Source organism: Gopherus flavomarginatus, chromosome 2 (genome assembly GCF_025201925.1).
Source record: "Gopherus flavomarginatus isolate rGopFla2 chromosome 2, rGopFla2.mat.asm, whole genome shotgun sequence".
NCBI classification, from domain to species: Eukaryota; Metazoa; Chordata; order Testudines; family Testudinidae; genus Gopherus; species Gopherus flavomarginatus.
Window position 1 is genome coordinate 152,251,040 of NC_066618.1, and position 19,169 is coordinate 152,270,208.

Here is a 19,169-nt window from a genome sequence, read left to right on the forward strand (position 1 = left end):
ATTTTTACTTCTGCAGAGGAAACAGGACTATTTGGAACAGATTAGTAAAGAGTCAAATATACAAGAAGTCCAGCCCCGGTGGAAAGTAAATCCCAAGCACTGGTCCAAGAACCGAGAAAAATACATAGGCCAGTGTGGCCCCAGAAGGACCGGAACAGGCACCAGGAGAGAAATTCACCCCATGCAGAGCAGTGGCACAGCCCAGCACAGGGCCGATGTACTGACTTGTGCCACTCAGTTCCCATTTTGAGGGCTCTATTGGTGCACCGGCCTGTGCTGGCCCTTGGCACAGGGTGCAGTTTCCCCGGTCTGCGTGAATGGGAACCAGATTCGCAGAGGCAATAACTGTGGCTTGACCTAGCACCTTCCATCCAGAAAGGTCCTGGTGCCCTTCGTGCCCTGCACGCGGAGATCACTCACTTCCTAGGTACATGCACCCAAATGCACAGTGCTCTCCCTTCAGAGCTAAAAGAGAGCAGCTCCTTTAACCTATAGCAGTGACAAGCCTCATAGACTCTTGGTGGGCTCATCTACCAGAGGGTGAGATCACACCTGCACATATGCCCCTTCACATGCACATGTAGGCATCCGTGCATACAGGTGTGTATTCACACATGCACACGTATTATAGGGATCAGTGCAAAACGCACCTATGGACGCACACTAAGGTGATCCTACAGTGTCTTTTTTAAGCCCTATCCTGGATGTCATGACTCTTTTTGGCAAAAGTGGACATTTGTCCCATTCCTCCTGCCAACTGATCATCAGCTGGCAAGAGCAAACTGGACAAATGCAGTTTTGCCCAAAAAGTGGGTTGCGACCCCTGGAGGGATGTGGAGGAAGGTTTGGGGGGAGGGGGACAAGCAGAAAGACCAGCCCTGACTGTGCGAGAGGGAGGGCTAGAGAGAGCAGCTTGGGCCAGCTTTGCGCGGGCAGGCAGCAGGGGGCCTTGGGCCAGTCCTGTATGCAGGAGGTAGAAGGGGGCTTTGGGCTGGCCTCGTGCATGCAAGAGGTAGGGAGGACTGGGGGAGGGGCACATACCGGCCCCATGCAGCGTCCTGTTTTCCCTTAAAGAAAATATAGTCACCTACCACAAACACACACACAAATGTACCAACACATGCAGAGCAGGTGAAAAGGGTGTAGCTGCCAAATACTTCTGAGATAAGTGTGCCACGTGAAACAGCTGTTTCGCAGCGGCAAGCGCTGTGGGGGGGGGAATGCGGTGCGCTGCAGGAAAAAGCAGGGCTGGGGCGGGGATTTAGGGAAGGGGTCTAATGGGGCAGGGAGGGGGCAAAGTTGGGGAGGGGACTTTGAGGAAGGAGTTAGAATGGGGGCGGGGCTGGGGGTGGGGCTGGGGGCAGGGGTGGAGTCAGGGCGAGGGGGGTGTTGAGCACCCACTGATGCTGGGAAAAGTTGGCACCTGTGACCTGCATGTCATAAACGTCAACGTAAAAAACCTCACTACTTTGCGACAGCAAATCAGAAGTGATGTCCATTTTTTGGGTGACTGAGATGTCTTTGGCGGGTGGAAATGGAATATATTTGTACAGTGTGTGAGCAATTTACAATAACAATGGAGAAAACGTCCACATATTAGTACTGCTAGTTGTGCTGAAGCCCTGGACAATGCAGAGTCAAGTAGTAAGAAACACATGACGAACAGAAAATTTGACAAAAATTATACTGATTTTGGTTTTATGGAGTTTAGGGATGGATGACTGCGATGCGTTGTATGCTTACAAATCCAATCAAATTAAGCAATGAAACCTGCAAAGTTGGAATGACTCCTCCCAACAAGGCACGTGGAGCATAAAAATAAATCCAGAGACTTTTTTCAGCTAAAGAAAGAAGAATACAATTGACAGAAAACTCAAATGACAAACATAACATTGGTTCCTGAAAAGGCACTTTGGATTGCAAAGCCTTGACTAGGATGATTTAGTTGGTGTTGGCCCTGCTTTGAGCAGGGGATTGGACTAGATGACCTCCTGAGGTCTCTTCCAAACCTAATCTTCTATGATTCTATACTAGAGACTCATGGTTTTAACGATGACGGTGCTGGTTTCAACCTCCCCGAATGACCATGCTGTTCTGTGGTGACTTAGGGCAGGGATTCTCCAGAGCCACATCCAGCCGGTAGGAGGGAATCATGAAGGAGGCTTGTGAGCTGGGAGCAGTTTCTGTGCTGGGGTGTGGGAGAGGAGATCCCAAGACGTTGGTCATAGACACCAGGGCCAGAAGGGACGGGTAGAGGCATCTGGTCCATAAGTACAGGGTCACCTGTGTCCCAACCTGCTGGGGCTGATGCAGGAGTTTAATGAACTGCCATTTTGTAGCCAGCTCCCTGGTGACATAGATGTCCTTTAGGCCAATCCACAGCACACTCTCGTGCAGCAGGGTATATTTACCCACAGGCTCTGCACATCCTGTGAGAACCGTTAGGCTCTGCGCAGTACGCTCTCTCGCTCTCGGTTCAACCTGTTTCCTGCACTAGCATTTCTGCCAGCAAACGCAGGAGGAAGCGTGAGGGAGCTCCAGACGTCTCCCTCCCAGCTCTGTCCCTCAGCATCGATTCCTGAGAGGGAGAGGTCACTGGAGCCACAAGCCCATGGAGCAGGGGTGTCTAGTTTGGTATCTTGGTGGCCCCACGGCTGGAAGAGATTCTCGGCGCTTCAGAGGAGCAGGACTTTGAGAGGAAAAACGTCGGTATTTCTGCCTTCAGCCTCCTGCTCCCTCCCACATCTGCTGTCATCCTCCCCAGTGCTCTGACGCCCGTATGCTCCAGAGGTTTCTGTCTAGGGATCCATCAAACACACACACAGGTTATGAAGTGACGACGTCTCTAGTGGTTACTCCTTTCTCCCCAAGGGCTCTGAATGGGGGTCTCCTCTGGTCCTCACCTTTCTTCCCCAGGCTGAGCCCAGGAGGACCAGTCCCGCCAGGCCCAGGGCCATGGCCTTCCTCCTCAAGTTTTTCCGTTTCGGCGCGGAGAAGAAGAAGGCAAAACACTACGAGAACGTGAAGCGAGATGTCAACCCAGAGGACATATGGACAGTGCTGGGGGAGCTGGGAGATGGCGCCTTTGGGAAAGTCTTCAAGGTAAGTTGAGGGGGAAGGGCTGGGGTAGACCCAATCGCTAGGCCGAGCTGCGTGGAAGGAAGCCCAGCTCAGTGCTGCTCCGAAGTGAGCGATCAGCCCAGCTGGGTACAGAGCTGGTCCCGTAGCACAGGGGCCATGTGTTTAGAACTGTCCCAGGTGCATCATCCATTGCTGAGGCCAGAGATGCGGTGAAGGAGTTTATTCCATTGTCTCTGGTTAGGGTGGCCCAGGAAGGAAGAGACACTTGAGGAGAAATGTCCTTTATCACTTCCTGGACTCCCGTGGCCTTTGGTGGGTGGGCTATAGACTGTCACCACCACATTTGGAGGAGGGGGATACAAATTGGTGACAGGATGGATCCATGAGTGTAACACTGAACCTCTGGGCCATGGTTTTAAGTAGGGAGTCCTGATTGTGGGTGCCCAGCTGAGACACCTTAAAGGGCCCTGATTTTCAGAGAGTGCTGCAACCCCCCATCAAACCCCCCTCCCCCACAAAAATCAGGCCCCTTGAAGGAGGCTCAGGGGCAGCACCCACAATCACTAGTCACTTTTGGAAATCTGGGCTCTGATATTTCCTTCTTACTAGGCTCATATCCTGTACTCCTACCTTAATAATGTGCAATGAGACATTTCCCAAATTCTCTTTATTGAGCTTATAGTCATTAAAAAGCCTCATAATTGAGCTCCTCCATGGCTTTCCATAATCCTTCACTAATCTGCACAAAGCCCTGTTAAGTAGCAGCATATTAACGCCTTTGCACAGATAGGGAAACTGAGGCATGGAGGTTTGAGCCCCAGAGCCTGACTCTCAGAGGCGCAAACTCCCCGATGCTGTCAATTGTAGTCCCAGGAACTCGGTGCTTCTGGAGACCAGGGCCAACATTTCTAAACTTGGGAGCGTAAAGCTGGGAGCTGGATGTAATTAGTTGCCATGATTGCTCGCAGGCCCAAGGGAGCTGCGGGGTTCAGAGCACTTGTTTACGAGTCTTGCTATGCCTTCCGCCCTCCAGGTTTGAACATGTTGGTCCACATAGGGTCAGACTGTGAGTGCAGGTGCCTGCCTCCCCTTGTCCACTCTGCGGGGAGAAATATTTCCATTGGAGGCATGGTTATGGGCAAAGTGTGGAGGTGGAGGCTGGCGGGCAGGTGAAACGTACATCGGTGGGTAATGATCATCATATAGCGGGAAAGAAGCAGCTTGTCTGGCTCCTCGGTGCAGGACTAGGTCTTGCTGTGTTTTGGAAGGAACTAAGTGAGGGCCCGACCTTGGCCCCTTTATAAACTCTCGGCTGTGCTACAGAGCTTGGAGGAGGGGGGGGTCTATGTGCAGTGAAACCACAGTGCAAAGCATGAGCTCTGAACAGGAAACTGCCGGTAGTGCTACTGCTCCGTGCCCTTGCAGCACACAGGCCTGGCATATGCGTCAGCAAAGGGCTCAGCAAGGCTACTGGGCCGGTGGCTATGAGAGCTCGGCACGAAACTGGGCTTCCCCTGGGGCAGGATCCCCAGGACAGCACATGGGAGGACCGGAGAGCTAGAGGAAAGAGCCCCAGGAGTGGGGCGCTGGAGCCTGCGTCAGGGTGGTGTTTGGAGCCCTTGAGCATGTATCTGGAAAAGGAAATGGCTCTGCTGGGAGAGGTTTGCACCTATGCTGTCAGAAGTGGCTTCTGATTTTGAGATACTCACCACCCCCCTTCGCCCAGGGCCCAGTGCCCTGGCCTGTATCCTACCCTGACAACTGGTGCAAATGCGTCTTCCCCTCTCCAGGGTCGGGTTTCTTGGCTGGCACCCGCAATGGCTGGAAGGTGGGACCAGGTTGGGCAGGGGAGTCCTACCTGCTCCCTGGTGGCCAGTCTGATCTGCGCTGTGACGGCCACTCCAGCCCTCTGCCAGGTCCTGCTCCTGCCTACGTGAGAGTGTTGGGGGTGGAAAATGTGGTGGGGACAAAGATTTCACCCCCCCAATATTTCCATTGCAAGGGCTCCATCTCCTCCTGCTGCCCCTGCTCCGCCCTTCTGAAATGCAGCCCCGTGGTGTTTCTAGACTTGGGCACCCACCCTCAGAAGTTGGCCTAAGATACTAAGAAGAGTGCAGCTGCGGGTGGTTCCCAGCTAGCAGCACAGAGGCCTTCGGAAGGTTTTAATTGACTAGCTGCTATCCCAGGGACTCCCCTGGCTTTAGCCTTGCTGGCATGCCCCATGCCTGACTTTGGCCTCCCTCCCCCTGCCCCATGCAACACGAGAGAGAAGGCAGAACACCCACATCTATAGGTTCAAATGCAACATAGCCAGGCGCAGCAGGAACAGCAGCTGGCATGGAGGCCATCAGTGTGGGTACATGCCCTTGGATGTGTCCTCTAGCCCCTGGGGAGTGGTGTCTGAGCCAGAGCCTCGGCCTCCTCCAGGTTGCTAGATAGTAGTGAGTGCGCCAAGGTAATGGGGACGGGGGGTGGCCAGTAAATATCTGTTCAATTCTCAGTGGAGGGCTATGTATCAAAACAACAGGCTTATTCCGCACTGGGTTGCAGCAGGTTCCTGGCAGTAGCTGCCATTGGGTTGGAGTGAACTGGCCTGGCCTAGGACCAGAATGCTGCACTGAGGAACCAGGGCCAAGAGAGGTACAAACGGAAGCATTAAGAGCCATGTGGGAAATTCCACGTTGCCTTGAAGCTGACACGCTGTACGCAGGACATTACACACTGTGGGAACAGTAGGACCTCAAGATCTTGAGTAAAAGAGGACTAAGCAGCCACACTCTCCTGCCAGGTTTGCTGAGTGCCTTCATGAAAACACCTTGCAGAGCCAAGGGGCTGCATCCCCAGCTGATGCTGCTCCATTGACTTCATGCCTTCTCTGGCAGTCTGCACCAGCTGAGGATGTGGCTCCTGGGACCGCGCTGACTGTCTTTGGGCTTGGTGGGCACTGTGGTTTCTCAGCCAGTCTCTGACCATTGCTCTACCATAAGCATGGCTCTGTGAGCAATGGTGGTGGCACTGGGGTGGTCAGGCCACTGGCATCGTAAGCTAATGGAAGGCACAAAGGTGATCTCTAGGAATGAGGCCCATGAACAAGTGAAATCCATCCATCCTCTCCCAGTTGCACAGAGGAGGGAGGAGATGTTCAGCTGGTGAGTCTTGCCCACATGCTCAGGGTTTACCTGATCACCATATTTGGGGTCGGGAAGGAATTTTCCTCCAGGGCAGGTTGGCAGAGGCCCTGGGGGGTTTTCGCCTTCCTCTGCAGCGTGGGGCATGGGTCACTTGCTGGAAGATTCTCTGCACCTTGAGGTCTTTAAACCACGATTTGAGGACTTCAGTAACTGAGACATAGGTTAGGGGTTTGTTACAGAAGTGGGTGGGTGAGATTCTGTGGCCTGCATTGTGCAGGAGGTCAGACTAGAAAATCATAATGGTCCCTTCTGACCTTAAAGTCTATGAGTCTATGTTGCTGAACTCTGAGACTCCTTCCTAAATGTGTTCTGCACTTAGACACCAAGTCGCAGGCACCTTGGTGGACATTCCAGGGAGAGGTGTATTACCCCTGTCTAATTTGTTTGGCGGGACCCCCTGCCCCGCCCCTCAAACACCAACTGCAGTTCTGGGCACCTCGCTCCCGGGCAGGGGCGACTCCAGACCCCAGCACGCCAAGCGTGTGCTTGGGGCGGCGTGCCACGGGGGGTGCTCTGATGGTCACGGGGGGGACGGACCCATGGGACCAGCGGACCCTCCGCAGGCATGCCTGCGGGAGGTCCACCGGAGCCGCGGGACTGGCGACCGGCAGAGCGTCTCCTGTGGCATGTCGCCTTGCTTGGGGTGGCAAAATGTCTAGAGCTGCCCCTGCTCCCAGGAGGATGTTGCCAGATCAGAGGGACTTCTGAGCAGAGCAACAAAACCAGAGGTGTAGCTACAAAGGTGCGAGCTGTGCCAGGGTCCACGAGGTAATGGGCATCCAGACAGATGGGCCCTTGGGGAAACAGGGCCCACTAGTCCCCCAGGGCAAGGGGATGGCTGGGATGATGGCCCCTTTGGCGAGGCCAATCCTGGGCCCTGGGTGTAAGCAGCCAGAGAGGCTGTGTGGAAAAGGTGTGTGTGGGGGGGGGAGGGGGTTCGCAGCACTCAGGGATGTATATGGGGGCAGAGACATGGCCCTGCTAAAGTTGGAGCGCAAGGTAAAAGCATTAGCTGCTTTGCATGGGAGGGGGAAGATGTAAACGGGGGAAGAGAAGGGGAAAGTTGAGTGTTAGATCAGAGCTGGCGGGGACCAAGGTGGGGAGCTGGTGGAAGGCCCGAGGTGGGGTTGGGGAGTGGGGGTAGGTCAGAGAGCTAAAAGGACCTGGAGGGGGATTGGGTTGGGGCTGGGGGAGCTGAGGTCTGGCCTGAAGGAAGCTGGAGAGGGGTTGAGGGAGAACTGAGGGCTCTTTACTGGAAGTGATGGAGGGTTGTCAGGGGACCTGGGGATGGGAGGGCTGTGTTGGGGCTGTGGGGCAGCTGGAGTGGGGCTACGGGGGCTAAGCAGGTGGATTTCAGACTCCAGAAGGGAGCTCCTAACTGAGTCTTGCCCTAGGGCTCTCTGGTGCCTTTTTCGGCCACTGAACAAACTGAGCCAGGGCCTGGAGGGCGGTGGCTGTGTGGGAAGACGACAAGGCTGGCCCGGCCTCTGGGGAGAGGAGTATCACAGCCGTGGGGCAGGGGAGAGGAAATGGTCAAGGATGTCCACGCTAGGAGGGGTGAGCTGTCTGGGAGCACAGGAGGCTTAGATCCCAGGCAATGGTTCCTTGGCACATGGTGCGTCAAGGCTGGTTCAATGACAGAGACTGACTGGCTGCAAGGCACTGGCTGTGCGACCCAGGAGGTCAGTCTGGATGGTCAAAATGGACTCTTTTGGCCTTAAATCAAGGGATCAGGTCCTCAGTGGGTGTGACCTGCAGCTAGGCTGCTTCCACCAGCTGGGGCTCTGGCCCGATGACTAGATTGTGGAACAGTCCCCACGGATCTGGTCAGGTCACACAGAGACTGTGTGTTCTAGTAGGTAGGTAATGGTGCGGGAGTAGGACCCCAGGGTTCTGGGCCTTGCCAGCTAAGCTTTGGTAGGTCACCCTCCCCACTCTGTGGCAAACAGGGATACAGCTTTCCTGTGTGACATGCTTTGAGACCTGCTGTTAGGCTGGACAAAGCGCTGGGAGGACCCGTCCTGGGCCACCCCCGCTCAGCAGTGTATTGATGGAAGCCGAGACTTGGGGACCTGCCACCTCCGACAGTGCAAACCAGGCGCTGTGCAGTCACTTCCCTGCAGGAAGCTGCTCAGGAGGCACCAGGGATGGGCTGGTGGAAGCAGGGACTCTCTGGAATCACTTCCTAGTGTGAAGGGTTTCATCAGCCCCAGTGTGTGCAGAGAACTGTTACCATAGCGGCGCCGCTTGCCAGCAGCTAGCCAGGCGTCTAGAAGAGCAAGAATCGCTGGTAATTAAGAAACCACAATGACTTCCGCTGGGCCATGAACACGCACCAGAGTGCACGTGTCTCGGCTACTCTGCCGTGCTCTGTGCTGAGAGAGCCAAGTCTCAGGGAGGGGAAAGAACAGGGCTGCCCCAAAACCGTGGCCTCCATAGGCAGTTCCAAGCTCCACGCTCTCCTACACAGCCCGGCTGTGAGGTTTAACTCTGGTGCCGCTGCCGGCTACACCCAGCCTTCCTGGAGCGCTGATCTCTCACAGAGGCATAGGCTCCACCAAGGAGAACACGAGCCGGCAAGTCCAGCAAACTGCAGCTGCACAGCAGGGACCTGCTGGCAAGAGCCCAGGTGCCCGGAAGAGTTCAAGAGCGAGTCTGACGTTCCGGTCAGCAGCTCTCCACCCTCTGCATGTGTCAGTCACAACTGCTGACTCTAGTGCCGAAAATAATTCTTTGCTGCCTTTCACTCCTCCCAGCCCTGCCGGGTCAGCCCTGCTCTGGGAGAGGGAGCCAAGGTCGGGCAAAATCCAGGCTTGATTCCTTCCTCTACACCTCCAGGCCTCTCCCCTCAAGCACATCCTGAAAGGAGCGTTCTCCACATTCCCAGATGCTAGAGTTAAGATTCAGACCAACTCACTGTGTAAAGCTTGACCCTTCTGAGTGCTCTCAAGTTTACATGGCTACTCAGGTCGCTTTGAAATTCGGAGTGCCTCATGGAGCCCCAAGTTTTGGTCAGTGATCCTAATTTGGGGCCACTTGCCCAAGTGATTTCTGAGCTACAGTGCCCTCCAAAAACAGCTGTTCTTAAAGTTGACATGTTTTGGCAACTTTTTCTGTGCATGGTGTGACAAAGTTCCTCCTCTACGTTGGTGGGTCCTGCGCTTATTGGCAGTTTTACTCACCTCAGTGATCTTCCCCACAGTCTGGATCAACTACTCCTGTGTCTGATCAGGAGTTGGGAGGTTTGGGGGGAACCTAGGACCGCCCTCTACTCCGAGTTACAGCCTAGGGCCCTGTGGATTGCAGCTCTCTAGAGTGCCTCCTGTAACAGTTGCATGACAGCTACAACTCCCTGGGCTACTTCCCCATGGCCTCCTCCAAACCCCTTCTTTATCCTCACCACAGGACCTTCCTCCTGGTGTCTGATAATTCTTGTACTCCTTAGTCCTCCAGCAGCACATCTTCTCACTCTCAGCTCCTTGTGCCTCTTGCTCCCAGCTCCTCACATGCACTTCCTCTCCTCTGGCTCCTCCTTGCCTGACTGGAGTGAGCTCCTTTATAAACCCAGGTGCCCTGATTAGCCTGCCTTGATTGGCTGCAGGTGATCTAATCAGTCTGTCTGCCTTAATTGGTTCTAGCAGGTTTCTGACTACTCTACTGCAGCCCCTGCTCTGGTCACTCAGGGAACAGAAAACTACTCACCCAGTGACCAGCATATTTGCCCTCTACCAGACTCCTGTACCCCACTGGCCTGGGTCTGTCACAACGGATAGAGTTCAAACCAGGGCTGAGCCTGAGAGGGTCGTACCAGTGTCCCAGATCCTTGAGGGCTACCCCAACAGAGACCATGCCACTCACTGGCTCTGTGGGGGAAACCAAGTTAGTGTTATTACAAAAAAAAGTTTGGGTCTCCACAGACGTGTGCACCAGGCAGTTCTGGCTCATATGCCAATTGGAGAACGCGGACGGTGTACAGAAAGAGACATTAAGGGAATGTGAGCTCTGCCTTACAGGCCTTGAATAGCTCAAGGGGGACTATTCTAACTGTTAAACCTGTGTGTTGTTTGCTCATTGTCAGTTCAAATCCCTTACTAATCTAAAATGCAAAAAGCTCACTTACTTACCAGATCAGTGGTCAGGGTCACCAGTATGCTTAGATGTCGATAGATGTTTAGCTGCATGTGTGCTTCCCCAGCCCTGCACAGACAGCTCACACAGGAGACCTCATGTGAACCCCCAAATGACCACAAGATCTGTTAAGGGACAAAGGCACTCAGCCAGGTTTATTGTTGACAAAGCGCAGTACTAGTATCCCACAGACTCTGCTGGGCCACTAATACATGTATGCCCGTAATGATGGACCAGCTCAGTGAATGGCAGGACTGTCCATTCCTCACTAGGCTAGACAAAGATACTTTCTCTGAGATACATCTTTATACCCTAGTACAAACAAGCTAGTACTACCCCTCTGACATAGTTAGTTACTGCCCCCAGACATGGCGAGTTATCACCCATCTCCTTGTACATGTTGGTTTGATTAAAAACATTTTTATTACGTACTGTCATTCTGACCTTATCTTTAGCAGGGGTCAGTGTGTTCTTGTTATCCTCAGGGAATGTTTTTGTACCATCCTTCATATCAGAATGGTCTGGTACCACATGATATTGGGATGTGTTTGCGTGAGAGCTCTGTGCCTAGCACTTCTTAGGAATGTGTATTTCTGCAATATCAGCCTATTCTTGTCAGATTCTGTGAGCAGGTCCTGCCTCTTACCAGGCCTCTGATACAAGGGCTTGTGTCTCAGGCTCTCTTCCTACTACAGGATCTAAATTAGCTGTTACCACTCAAAAAAGAGATCTTGGAGTCATTGTGGAGAGTTCTCTAAAAACATCTGCTCAATGTGCAGTGGCAGTCAAAAAAGCTACCAATCTGCCTCATCGTATATGTAATGTAACACAACTTCCTACCAGCTTTTTATGTATATATACCAACTTGCTTGGCAATGTGGGTATTTTCCATCTGGGTCTAGGAGGGCTGGTCTTTCATGCCTTCATGTTGCACCAAGTCTTGTGTATAACTTGCAGGCAGTTTGATGTTGGAGCAAGTGCAAATCCTTCTTGTGATGACAGGAGAAGCCTTGCACGTGGCTGTTGTTGGGCATAGTCTTTTGAGGGTCTATTTTGATCTCAACAGTCAGGTCACTGGCTTGTGTTCCTTCCCTGTCCTGCTGATCAGATCTTAGCGGCACCATCCTTCACATCTGTTTATCTCTTGTGTTCGTTGTGTGTGTACAGTGCAATATATCCTCAGCCAGTGCTGAATTATACGAACGAGGAGTCATCTGTTCAACACATGGAGCTTGCTTCCAAGTGCATGTTTGTCCTGAGGAAATGGTCTGATCCTGACAGGATCTGCCACTTGTAGTACTGGGAGGTCTTTAGCTTGTTAGTCATAGTCAGCTTTGGCCTTTGCATGTCTCTCTCCTTATGTCTGTTACTCCTTCTAACCCTGCCAGCTATAGTAATGCTGGGGCTATGGGCACCAAGGTACACGTGTCTCTTGACATCAAGCCTTATGCCAGGCTGCTGCTGATTCCTTCTGTTGGCGTGTTCTTTCGCCAAGGAACGACTTGTCATATGCTTCCTTTGTTTGGTACCGCTTTCTTTAAAAGAGTTTTAGCAAGTTTCACTGTCAGTTCAGCTTTGCCATGTGCTTATCTGTGGGTGATGCTGTGATGGGACTTGTCATGGAGTCCCCAGGCAATGCTCTGGAACTGCTCCCCACAAAGCCAGTCAGGACTCCTCTCCCTTGGAGCAGACTGTCTTCAGGGCAAGAAGCTCACATGGTTTCACCTTCCTGGGTCTGACCTTGGAGCATTCAGCATATGCCCCTCCGTGTGCTTCCCGCAGGTGGGGTCCTGGGAAAACCAGAGGGTCCTGCACGCACCCCCACTTCGCAGTCAGACGTGACTCTTAGCCAGCCAGTAAAACAGAAGGTTTATTAGATGATAGGAACACGGTCTAAACCAGAACTTGTAGGTACAGAGAATGGGACCGCTCAATTGGGTCCATTCTGGGGCCCAGCGAGCCAGATAACCCCGTCTGCCCTCACTTCCCATCCTCAGCCAGCTCCCAACTGAAAGCCCCTCCTTCTCTGCAGAGTTTCTTTCCTGGGCCAGGAGGTCACCTGACCTCTTTGTTCTCCCACACCTTCAGCATCTCCTTGCAGGGGGGAAGGGTCCAGGCCATTAGTTGCCAGGAGACAGAGTGTTGGCCAGAAACTGAGGCACCCACACAGTATTCAGAGGAAACATTAAGAACAGTCACACTTGGTCACAGGACTGAATTCCCATTGCGGGGAAAATTGCACAAACTCACTGCAAGTAAACTGGGTCCATTGTCTGACAGGGCAGTTTGGAGTCCCATGCTCACTGAAGTGCTTCATTGTTGTGTCTATGATGGTCCCTGTGATAGTTTCTGACAGTTCGTCTTATTCCCAGGAGTCTGAGCAGCAGTCTACAACAATGAGGTCGTGTGTGAGATTTGCCGTGAAAAGATCCATCCCTACTTTGCTCCAAGCTCTATGGGGAAGTTGTGCATTTTCACTGTGTATTTTTGTTGCATTTCTCTACCTGTCACAACTGCTCACCAGGTCTCTGATATCCTTGGTCATATTTGGCCAGGATACAGCATCTCTGGCTTTCCCAAGACAGGCTTCGATTTATAGAATGACTGATGTATTCTTCAGACACCTTCTTGTCAACTGTTGGAAATGGACCATCCTGATTATCACTCCAAAAGTTTTTTTTTCCTCCTGCTGATAATAGCCCACCTTAATTGATTAGTCTTGTTATTGTTGGTATGGTAACACCCATTTTTTTCATGTTCTTTGTGTATATATATTTTCCTATTGTATTTTCCACAGCATGCATGCAATGAAGTGGGTTTTAGCCTAAGAAATCTTATGCCCAAATAAATTTGTTAGTCTCTAAGGTGCCACAAGTACTCCTGTCCTTTTATGTTCTCCATGTTATGATTCAACTCCCTTTATATATGATGCTGTCTTGTACACTCATATCATCTCAGTAGTTTGAATATACTTGAGAGGCAGGTGCAGCTTCTCACCTGGCGTCTGGCCATCCTGACAGAATGGCAGACATAAGCCCTGGTAAATCTGTATAGTTTGTTCTCAGATTCTTTCCAGCTCCTGCCTTGAAACTGGCAGAGAACTATGTCTCTCTGTCTCACATTCTGGTTCAGTGACTGTAGTTTCCTGTTGCAGGGCTGTTCTGGATAAACAGCCAGCTGCGTCCATCTCAGCCCGTTCCTTGTAGTGTACAGCTAAGCTATAGTTGCAGTTTCAGTAGCATGTGCTGAAGGCGTTCTGGGGCCGCTAGCAGTGGCTTTTAAAAAATGCTCTCTGGTGGTGTAGAGTCACTGTCTACTCAAAAGGTTTTCCATCCTTGAACACACATGGGAATGGTATTGCAAGACATGTCTTTTCAGTGTGGAAGTGTCTTTGGTCCATTGGTGATAGTCACCTATATGCAAAAACGACGAGCAGTCCCATTGGTAGGATTGATGCCCCAAACGTGTCTCACTGGCCTTATGTTGCATGGCGGCCTCTTCACATTTCAGGATGGGAGAGCTGGTCACCAGCTCCTTGAGATGTGTGATTAAGCACTTCCTGAACATCCCTAGATGTTACTCTAGATGTGAGCATGTCCTCATGCTGTAACAGCCCCTGCTGGGAAGCTATCTGTGCTAGCACTGAGCCGCAGCAAGAGAATTGTTCACTAAGCTGCAGTGGCATGAGGGGGTGGCACCAATGGGGCTGAGCATAGGATGTGACCTGCAGGAGCTTTCTTATCGGTGAGGATGCGCAAGAAGGAAGAACCCAGCTTGACTCTCAGATCCCGGACATGTCATAAACAGATAGCTAAGGGTTAATGTTCTTTTACCTGTAAAGGGTTAACACAGGGAACCAAACACCTGACCAGAGGACCAATCAGGAAACAAGACTTTTTCAAATCTGGGTGGAGGGAAGTTTTGGGTGTGAGTCCTTTGTCTTGTGTCTGTGCCCTCTCGGCTCTGAGAGGGATTTTTCTATCTCCAGGCTTTCTAATCTTCTAATTACAAGTTGTAAGTACAAGGCTAGTAAGACAATAGGTTTATATTGTTTTCTTTTGTATTTACATGTGTGTAGTTGCTAGAATGTTTTTAATTGTATTCTTTTTGGATAAGGCTGTTTATTCATTTTTCTTTTAAGCAATTGACCCTGTATATTGTCACCTTAATACAGAGACTATATATTATGTCCTTTTCCACTCTTTTTATATAAAGCTTTCTTTTTAAGACCTGTTGGAGTTTTTCTTTAGTGGGGACTCCAGGAAATTGAGTCTGCAGCTCACCAGGGAATTGGTGGGAGGAAGAAGTCAGGGGGAAAATCTCTTTGTGTTAGATTTACTAAGTCTGACTTTGCATACCCTCTGGGTGAGGGGGAAGAGAGATTAGCTTTCTCGGTACTTGTGTTTCCAGGACTGGAAGCAGGGAATCTCCTAGGGTCTTCCAGGGAGGGGAGCCTGGGAGGAAGTAACAAGGAAACAAGGGGAGGGGGTTATTTCCCTTTGTTGTAAGACTCAAGGCATCTGAGTCTGGGGGTCCCCCAGGGAAGGTTTTGGGGAGACCACAGAGAGCTAGGCACTGTATAATTCCTGGCTGGTGGCAGCAATTACCAGGTCCAAGCTGGTAACTAAGCTTGGAGGTTTTCATGCTAACACCCATATTTTGGACGCTAGGAGCTTTCTTATTGGTGAGGATGCGCAAGAAGGAAGAACCCAGCTTGACTCTCAGATCCCGGACAGCATTTGCAGGGGCAGCTGTGAGGGAAAACGGCTTTTTACTTGTAGGCTGAGCAGATTTGATCTGGAGACACCGTATATGTGGAGCCTTCTGTGGTTCCTCTTTGAGCCTTCAACAATTGCCGCCTCCTCCTCCAGTGACAAGTTGTGTGGCTGCTTACACTGTCACTCAGCTCCCTGAAGGAGGGAGCCAAATTCACTTATAGGAGCTGGGAACCAAGAGTTCACAGCTCAGTGGGGAAGAAATTGACCCTTTAGTTTTTACAGCTTGATAGATACTTTGCATGCCGTGCGTGCGCTTTTGAGAGAGTTGCCTTAGCAATCAGATTGCTCTGTGTGAGAGTTTGGGTTTGCCCTGTTGCCAGTTTGCTAGATTTCCCCTCTCCCTACAGTTGTGCTGTGCACTACTTGGCTGCCAGCCTCCACTCCAGAAGTGGCTGCATTTCAGTGACACTGCGAGTATAACCTTTGGGAAGTGCTTTGAGATCCTCATATGAAAAATGCTAAGTAATGTGAACTGAGAGTGCTGGGGAGACTTTCCACTGCTGACCCTCAGCTTCTGGCTGTTGCCAAGGTGGCTGGGCAGGGCTTTTGGCTGATTCATAACTACGTTGCTTTGTACGTGTTAAATCTTTCTCAACAGGCACAGAACAAGGTGACAGGGGTTCTGGCTGCTGCGAAGGTGATTGACACTCAGAGTGAGGAGGAGCTGGAAGATTACGTGGTGGAAATAGACATCCTTGCCTGCTGCGATCACCCAAACATTGTCAAGCTGCTGGATGCACTGTACTGGGACAGCAGGCTGTGGGTGAGCTGTGGGGCAGGCGGGCTGGCCTAACCTCTCAGGGTGGGTGATCTCAGAGCCAGGCGTGCCCCAGGCCACGTTCCCGGGTGAGCCTTAGGATGAAAGCTAGAGGGAGGAGTCAAAGCCCTGGAAAGAGCTAACTGACCCCACCCACACAGGCAGGTGAATGGGGCCAGTCAGCTGCATGAGTGTTTGAGCAGGAGAGCGTTCCCACAGCTCCTTCCCAGGTAACAAAGGAACAGCTACTCCCAGCAACAAGTGGTGTCTGCCTCACTCTTGTTGCTGGCCAACCACACTTCCTACCTCCATAACTTTTCTCTTGTGTGCTGCTCTGGGCAGGCCCTTTCCCAGGCCTCCACAGGGAGCATTCCCAGCAATGCAGCAGCAAAGCTGAAACTGCTGCTAAAGAGGTAGCAGGGTAGGTGTGGACAGAGAGGGGAAGGAGGGGTGGGGCAGAGCATGTGTGGTTCTCTGCTCAAAAGACCATTTAAACATCCACAGGGGAGCAGAGAGATCCCACAAAGGTAACCCCAGGGCATGCGATTTAACAGGAGCTTTAACACAGAATAGATATATTTTTTTAAAATTGGTCAGTTTAGTAAATAATCAGGCTGCTGCCCCTTGGGCCTGAGCTGGGTGCTACAATTCCGAGCCACGCAGGGTTCTTCCCATTAGCATGAGAAATCGATGCCATGAATCAGGGATATTTTTGGTGTGAACTTGGTTATTTACAAAACATACTCACAGAGCCTGGTTCCCTGAATACAGTAGGAATGAACAGCAGCATGCAGCTCCACGCTCAGGAATTCCCCAGCCTCCCCATCCCACAGTCTCTGTGCCCAAGAAGCTCCATCAGGGTCACTCTGCTTCCTCTCAGGGTCACTCACAGAACTCCTCCCACACGCACGCCAGCTGGACCCAATCTCCTAGCCCCTGCATTTGCAATCGTTCTGATTAGGCTGAAAACTTCCCGCAGGAACCCAACATCGTCCAACTGAAATGTTTCAGAGAGAGACTTTTTTCATTCAACATTTCTTATGGGGAAAATGGCGGTTTTGCCACCGGCTCTAGTAGCAACCAGAGGCAGCAATGGATATTTCTACCAGCCAGCCTCTAAGAAGGGTGGGTGCAGGAATAGGTGAGTGGGTGGGTGAGTAGGGGTTGGGAATCAGTCTTTTGACATGACCAAAAGCAGAGATGTAGGCAGGGAGTCTAGGAAAGCTTGGCCTTTGCACTGGTGTCACTGGCACTGCAATGCAATCAGAGCCGAGCAGCAAAGGGGAATGGTTGAGGCTGTGATGACGATGAAGGAGAGACTAGCAGGCAGGTGAAGCTCTCTGGGTGGGAAGACCAGGGACTCCCCCTGGGTGGAGTATACAAGCCAGCACCCTCTGCTGACGCTGCCCCACCCCACCCCTGGCACGCTGAGACGGGAAGCTGTGGCATGACGCTGGCTCTCTGCTCTGATACTTTGCTCTCTCCTCAGATCCTGATTGAGTTTTGCCCAGGAGGAGCAGTGGATGCAGCAATCCTGGGTAAGTATTTTCCTACGCTGAATACGGGACACCTGGTAAAATTAGTCGTCTTCAAGCGAGTTCAACGGCAGTCGATCAGAACTAGGCAGGACAAACGTTCAAATTAACGTCGAGTTGACTGAGCCCCTGTTAAAAAGAAATACTATGTAGCTGGATTCTTTTTATTTACTTTCTTATCTTTAAGGCTTTAGGGTTCACAAGGGGAGGGATGACAGCCCCCCAATTCCCTCTCCACACACACATGGGGAGAGGTGACAGAAACACACACCTGTACGCCTCTCTCACACAAGGGGGGTGACAGACCGACTCGACTCTCCCTGCCTGGCGCTCTCCACCCTCCATGCCTGGCTGGGCCCCCGGGATGGACTCGCCTCTCCCGGTACCTGGGGGGGCATGCAGGATCACGCACACATCCCTTCCGATTTATGCCAGAGTTCACACCAGAACGTGGCCAGGAGCAGCCTTTCGGCACTGTGCGGGAGGGAAGGGATGGGACGGGAGCTGCTTCCAGCCACTGGGGAGGAGGTGGGGAGGCATGACCTGGCCTATGTCTTTGCAGAGCTCATCTCTTCCTCCACCCCCCACCCCCAGCTCCCCTGTGTCTGGAAGCTGCTTGTCCCTTCCTGTCTACACAGTGTCGAAAGGCAGCTAACACCTCCAGGCTGCTGCTGGCCACCAACATAACCCAGCCACTGTCTGTCCCCCTAAGGCTGCATTGTGCACCAGGGCCCAGGGAACCAGACTGCAGGGGCTTCAGGGAACCCGGCCCAAGAGGTAGCTCAGCAGGGGAGGTTTCCTGGGGGATGCAGCAGCCCCGAGGTCCCTGGAAGCAGGACTCAGGGTGGAGGCGAAGAGGGTGCTAAGCCCCTGCCCTGGGGGCTGCTGTGGAGCCTGCAGGTACAGGGCACGAACAGGCTGGAGAAAACGTCTCTCTCTCCACCTACCCCTCTCCTGGGCACTCTACAGCTTGGCTGAGGGGCGAGGAGGCTTCCCCGTGCCAGCGCTGTGTGGGGCTTTGGCACGTACAGGGCTTGGCTTTTCCTGGCCAGCACCCCAGGCCAGAGGGTCATGGGCTTTCTCAGGGGGCCGGCCCAGCCAGAGGCAGTGGGGGAAGGGAGGAGCCTGCTGGCTAGGCTGCTGGTGAGCTGAGCGCTCTGAGCAGGGGCTGGTTCTCTGCACAGCACTGGGAGCAGGATGCGCCCTGTCATGGGGGGTATGGAGGAGCAGCATGGCTAGGGGGGCAAAGGGGCAAAGGAGGGAAAGGACAGTGAGAGGGGAGCATGTAAAGGGTGGATGAGTGGGCAGCAGAGGTGACATGTAACTAGCTGCTGCGTGGCACCTTCCTGCACTCATCAGCCATCGCCAGCCGGAAATGGGATGTGGGGTGGGGCCCTGCTGACCGAGAGCCAGCACGCAGCAGGGCTGTGCCCACAGACCAGCATCTTCACCCTGCCACCTGCCTTACACACCCACCCTCATCATTGGCCACTGGACCCCCGCTGGTGGATGGGCGGCTGGCGAGCAGGAATCTGGCCAGAAGCAGGAGCCACCAGTACTGATAGAGGGAGACAGAATATACAAGACAATTTGCCTGCTTTTAAGAAGAAGTCGAGACACCGGCATGAGGGCTTAAATACAGGACTGTCCCTTTAAAAGGGTCTCCAGGTAAGTAAATATTCTCCTGGCATCTGTCCTG

General features: G+C 52.5%; 1 protein-coding gene across 1 annotated transcript in view; it reads left to right on the forward strand.

The window, feature by feature from the left end:
• The first annotated feature begins 2,521 nt into the window (after positions 1 to 2,521).
• The window catches only part of LOC127043522 (serine/threonine-protein kinase 10-like), a 48,354-nt gene continuing 31,706 nt past the window's right edge, over positions 2,522 to 19,169 (forward strand). Inside the window, exons 1-3 of the mRNA XM_050937386.1 lie at positions 2,522 to 3,102; positions 15,777 to 15,941; positions 17,425 to 17,473. Of these exons, the coding sequence (XP_050793343.1) occupies positions 2,956 to 3,102; positions 15,777 to 15,941; positions 17,425 to 17,473 (361 nt within the window). The 5' untranslated portion in view covers positions 2,522 to 2,955. The remainder of the gene's footprint in view (positions 3,103 to 15,776; positions 15,942 to 17,424; positions 17,474 to 19,169) is intronic.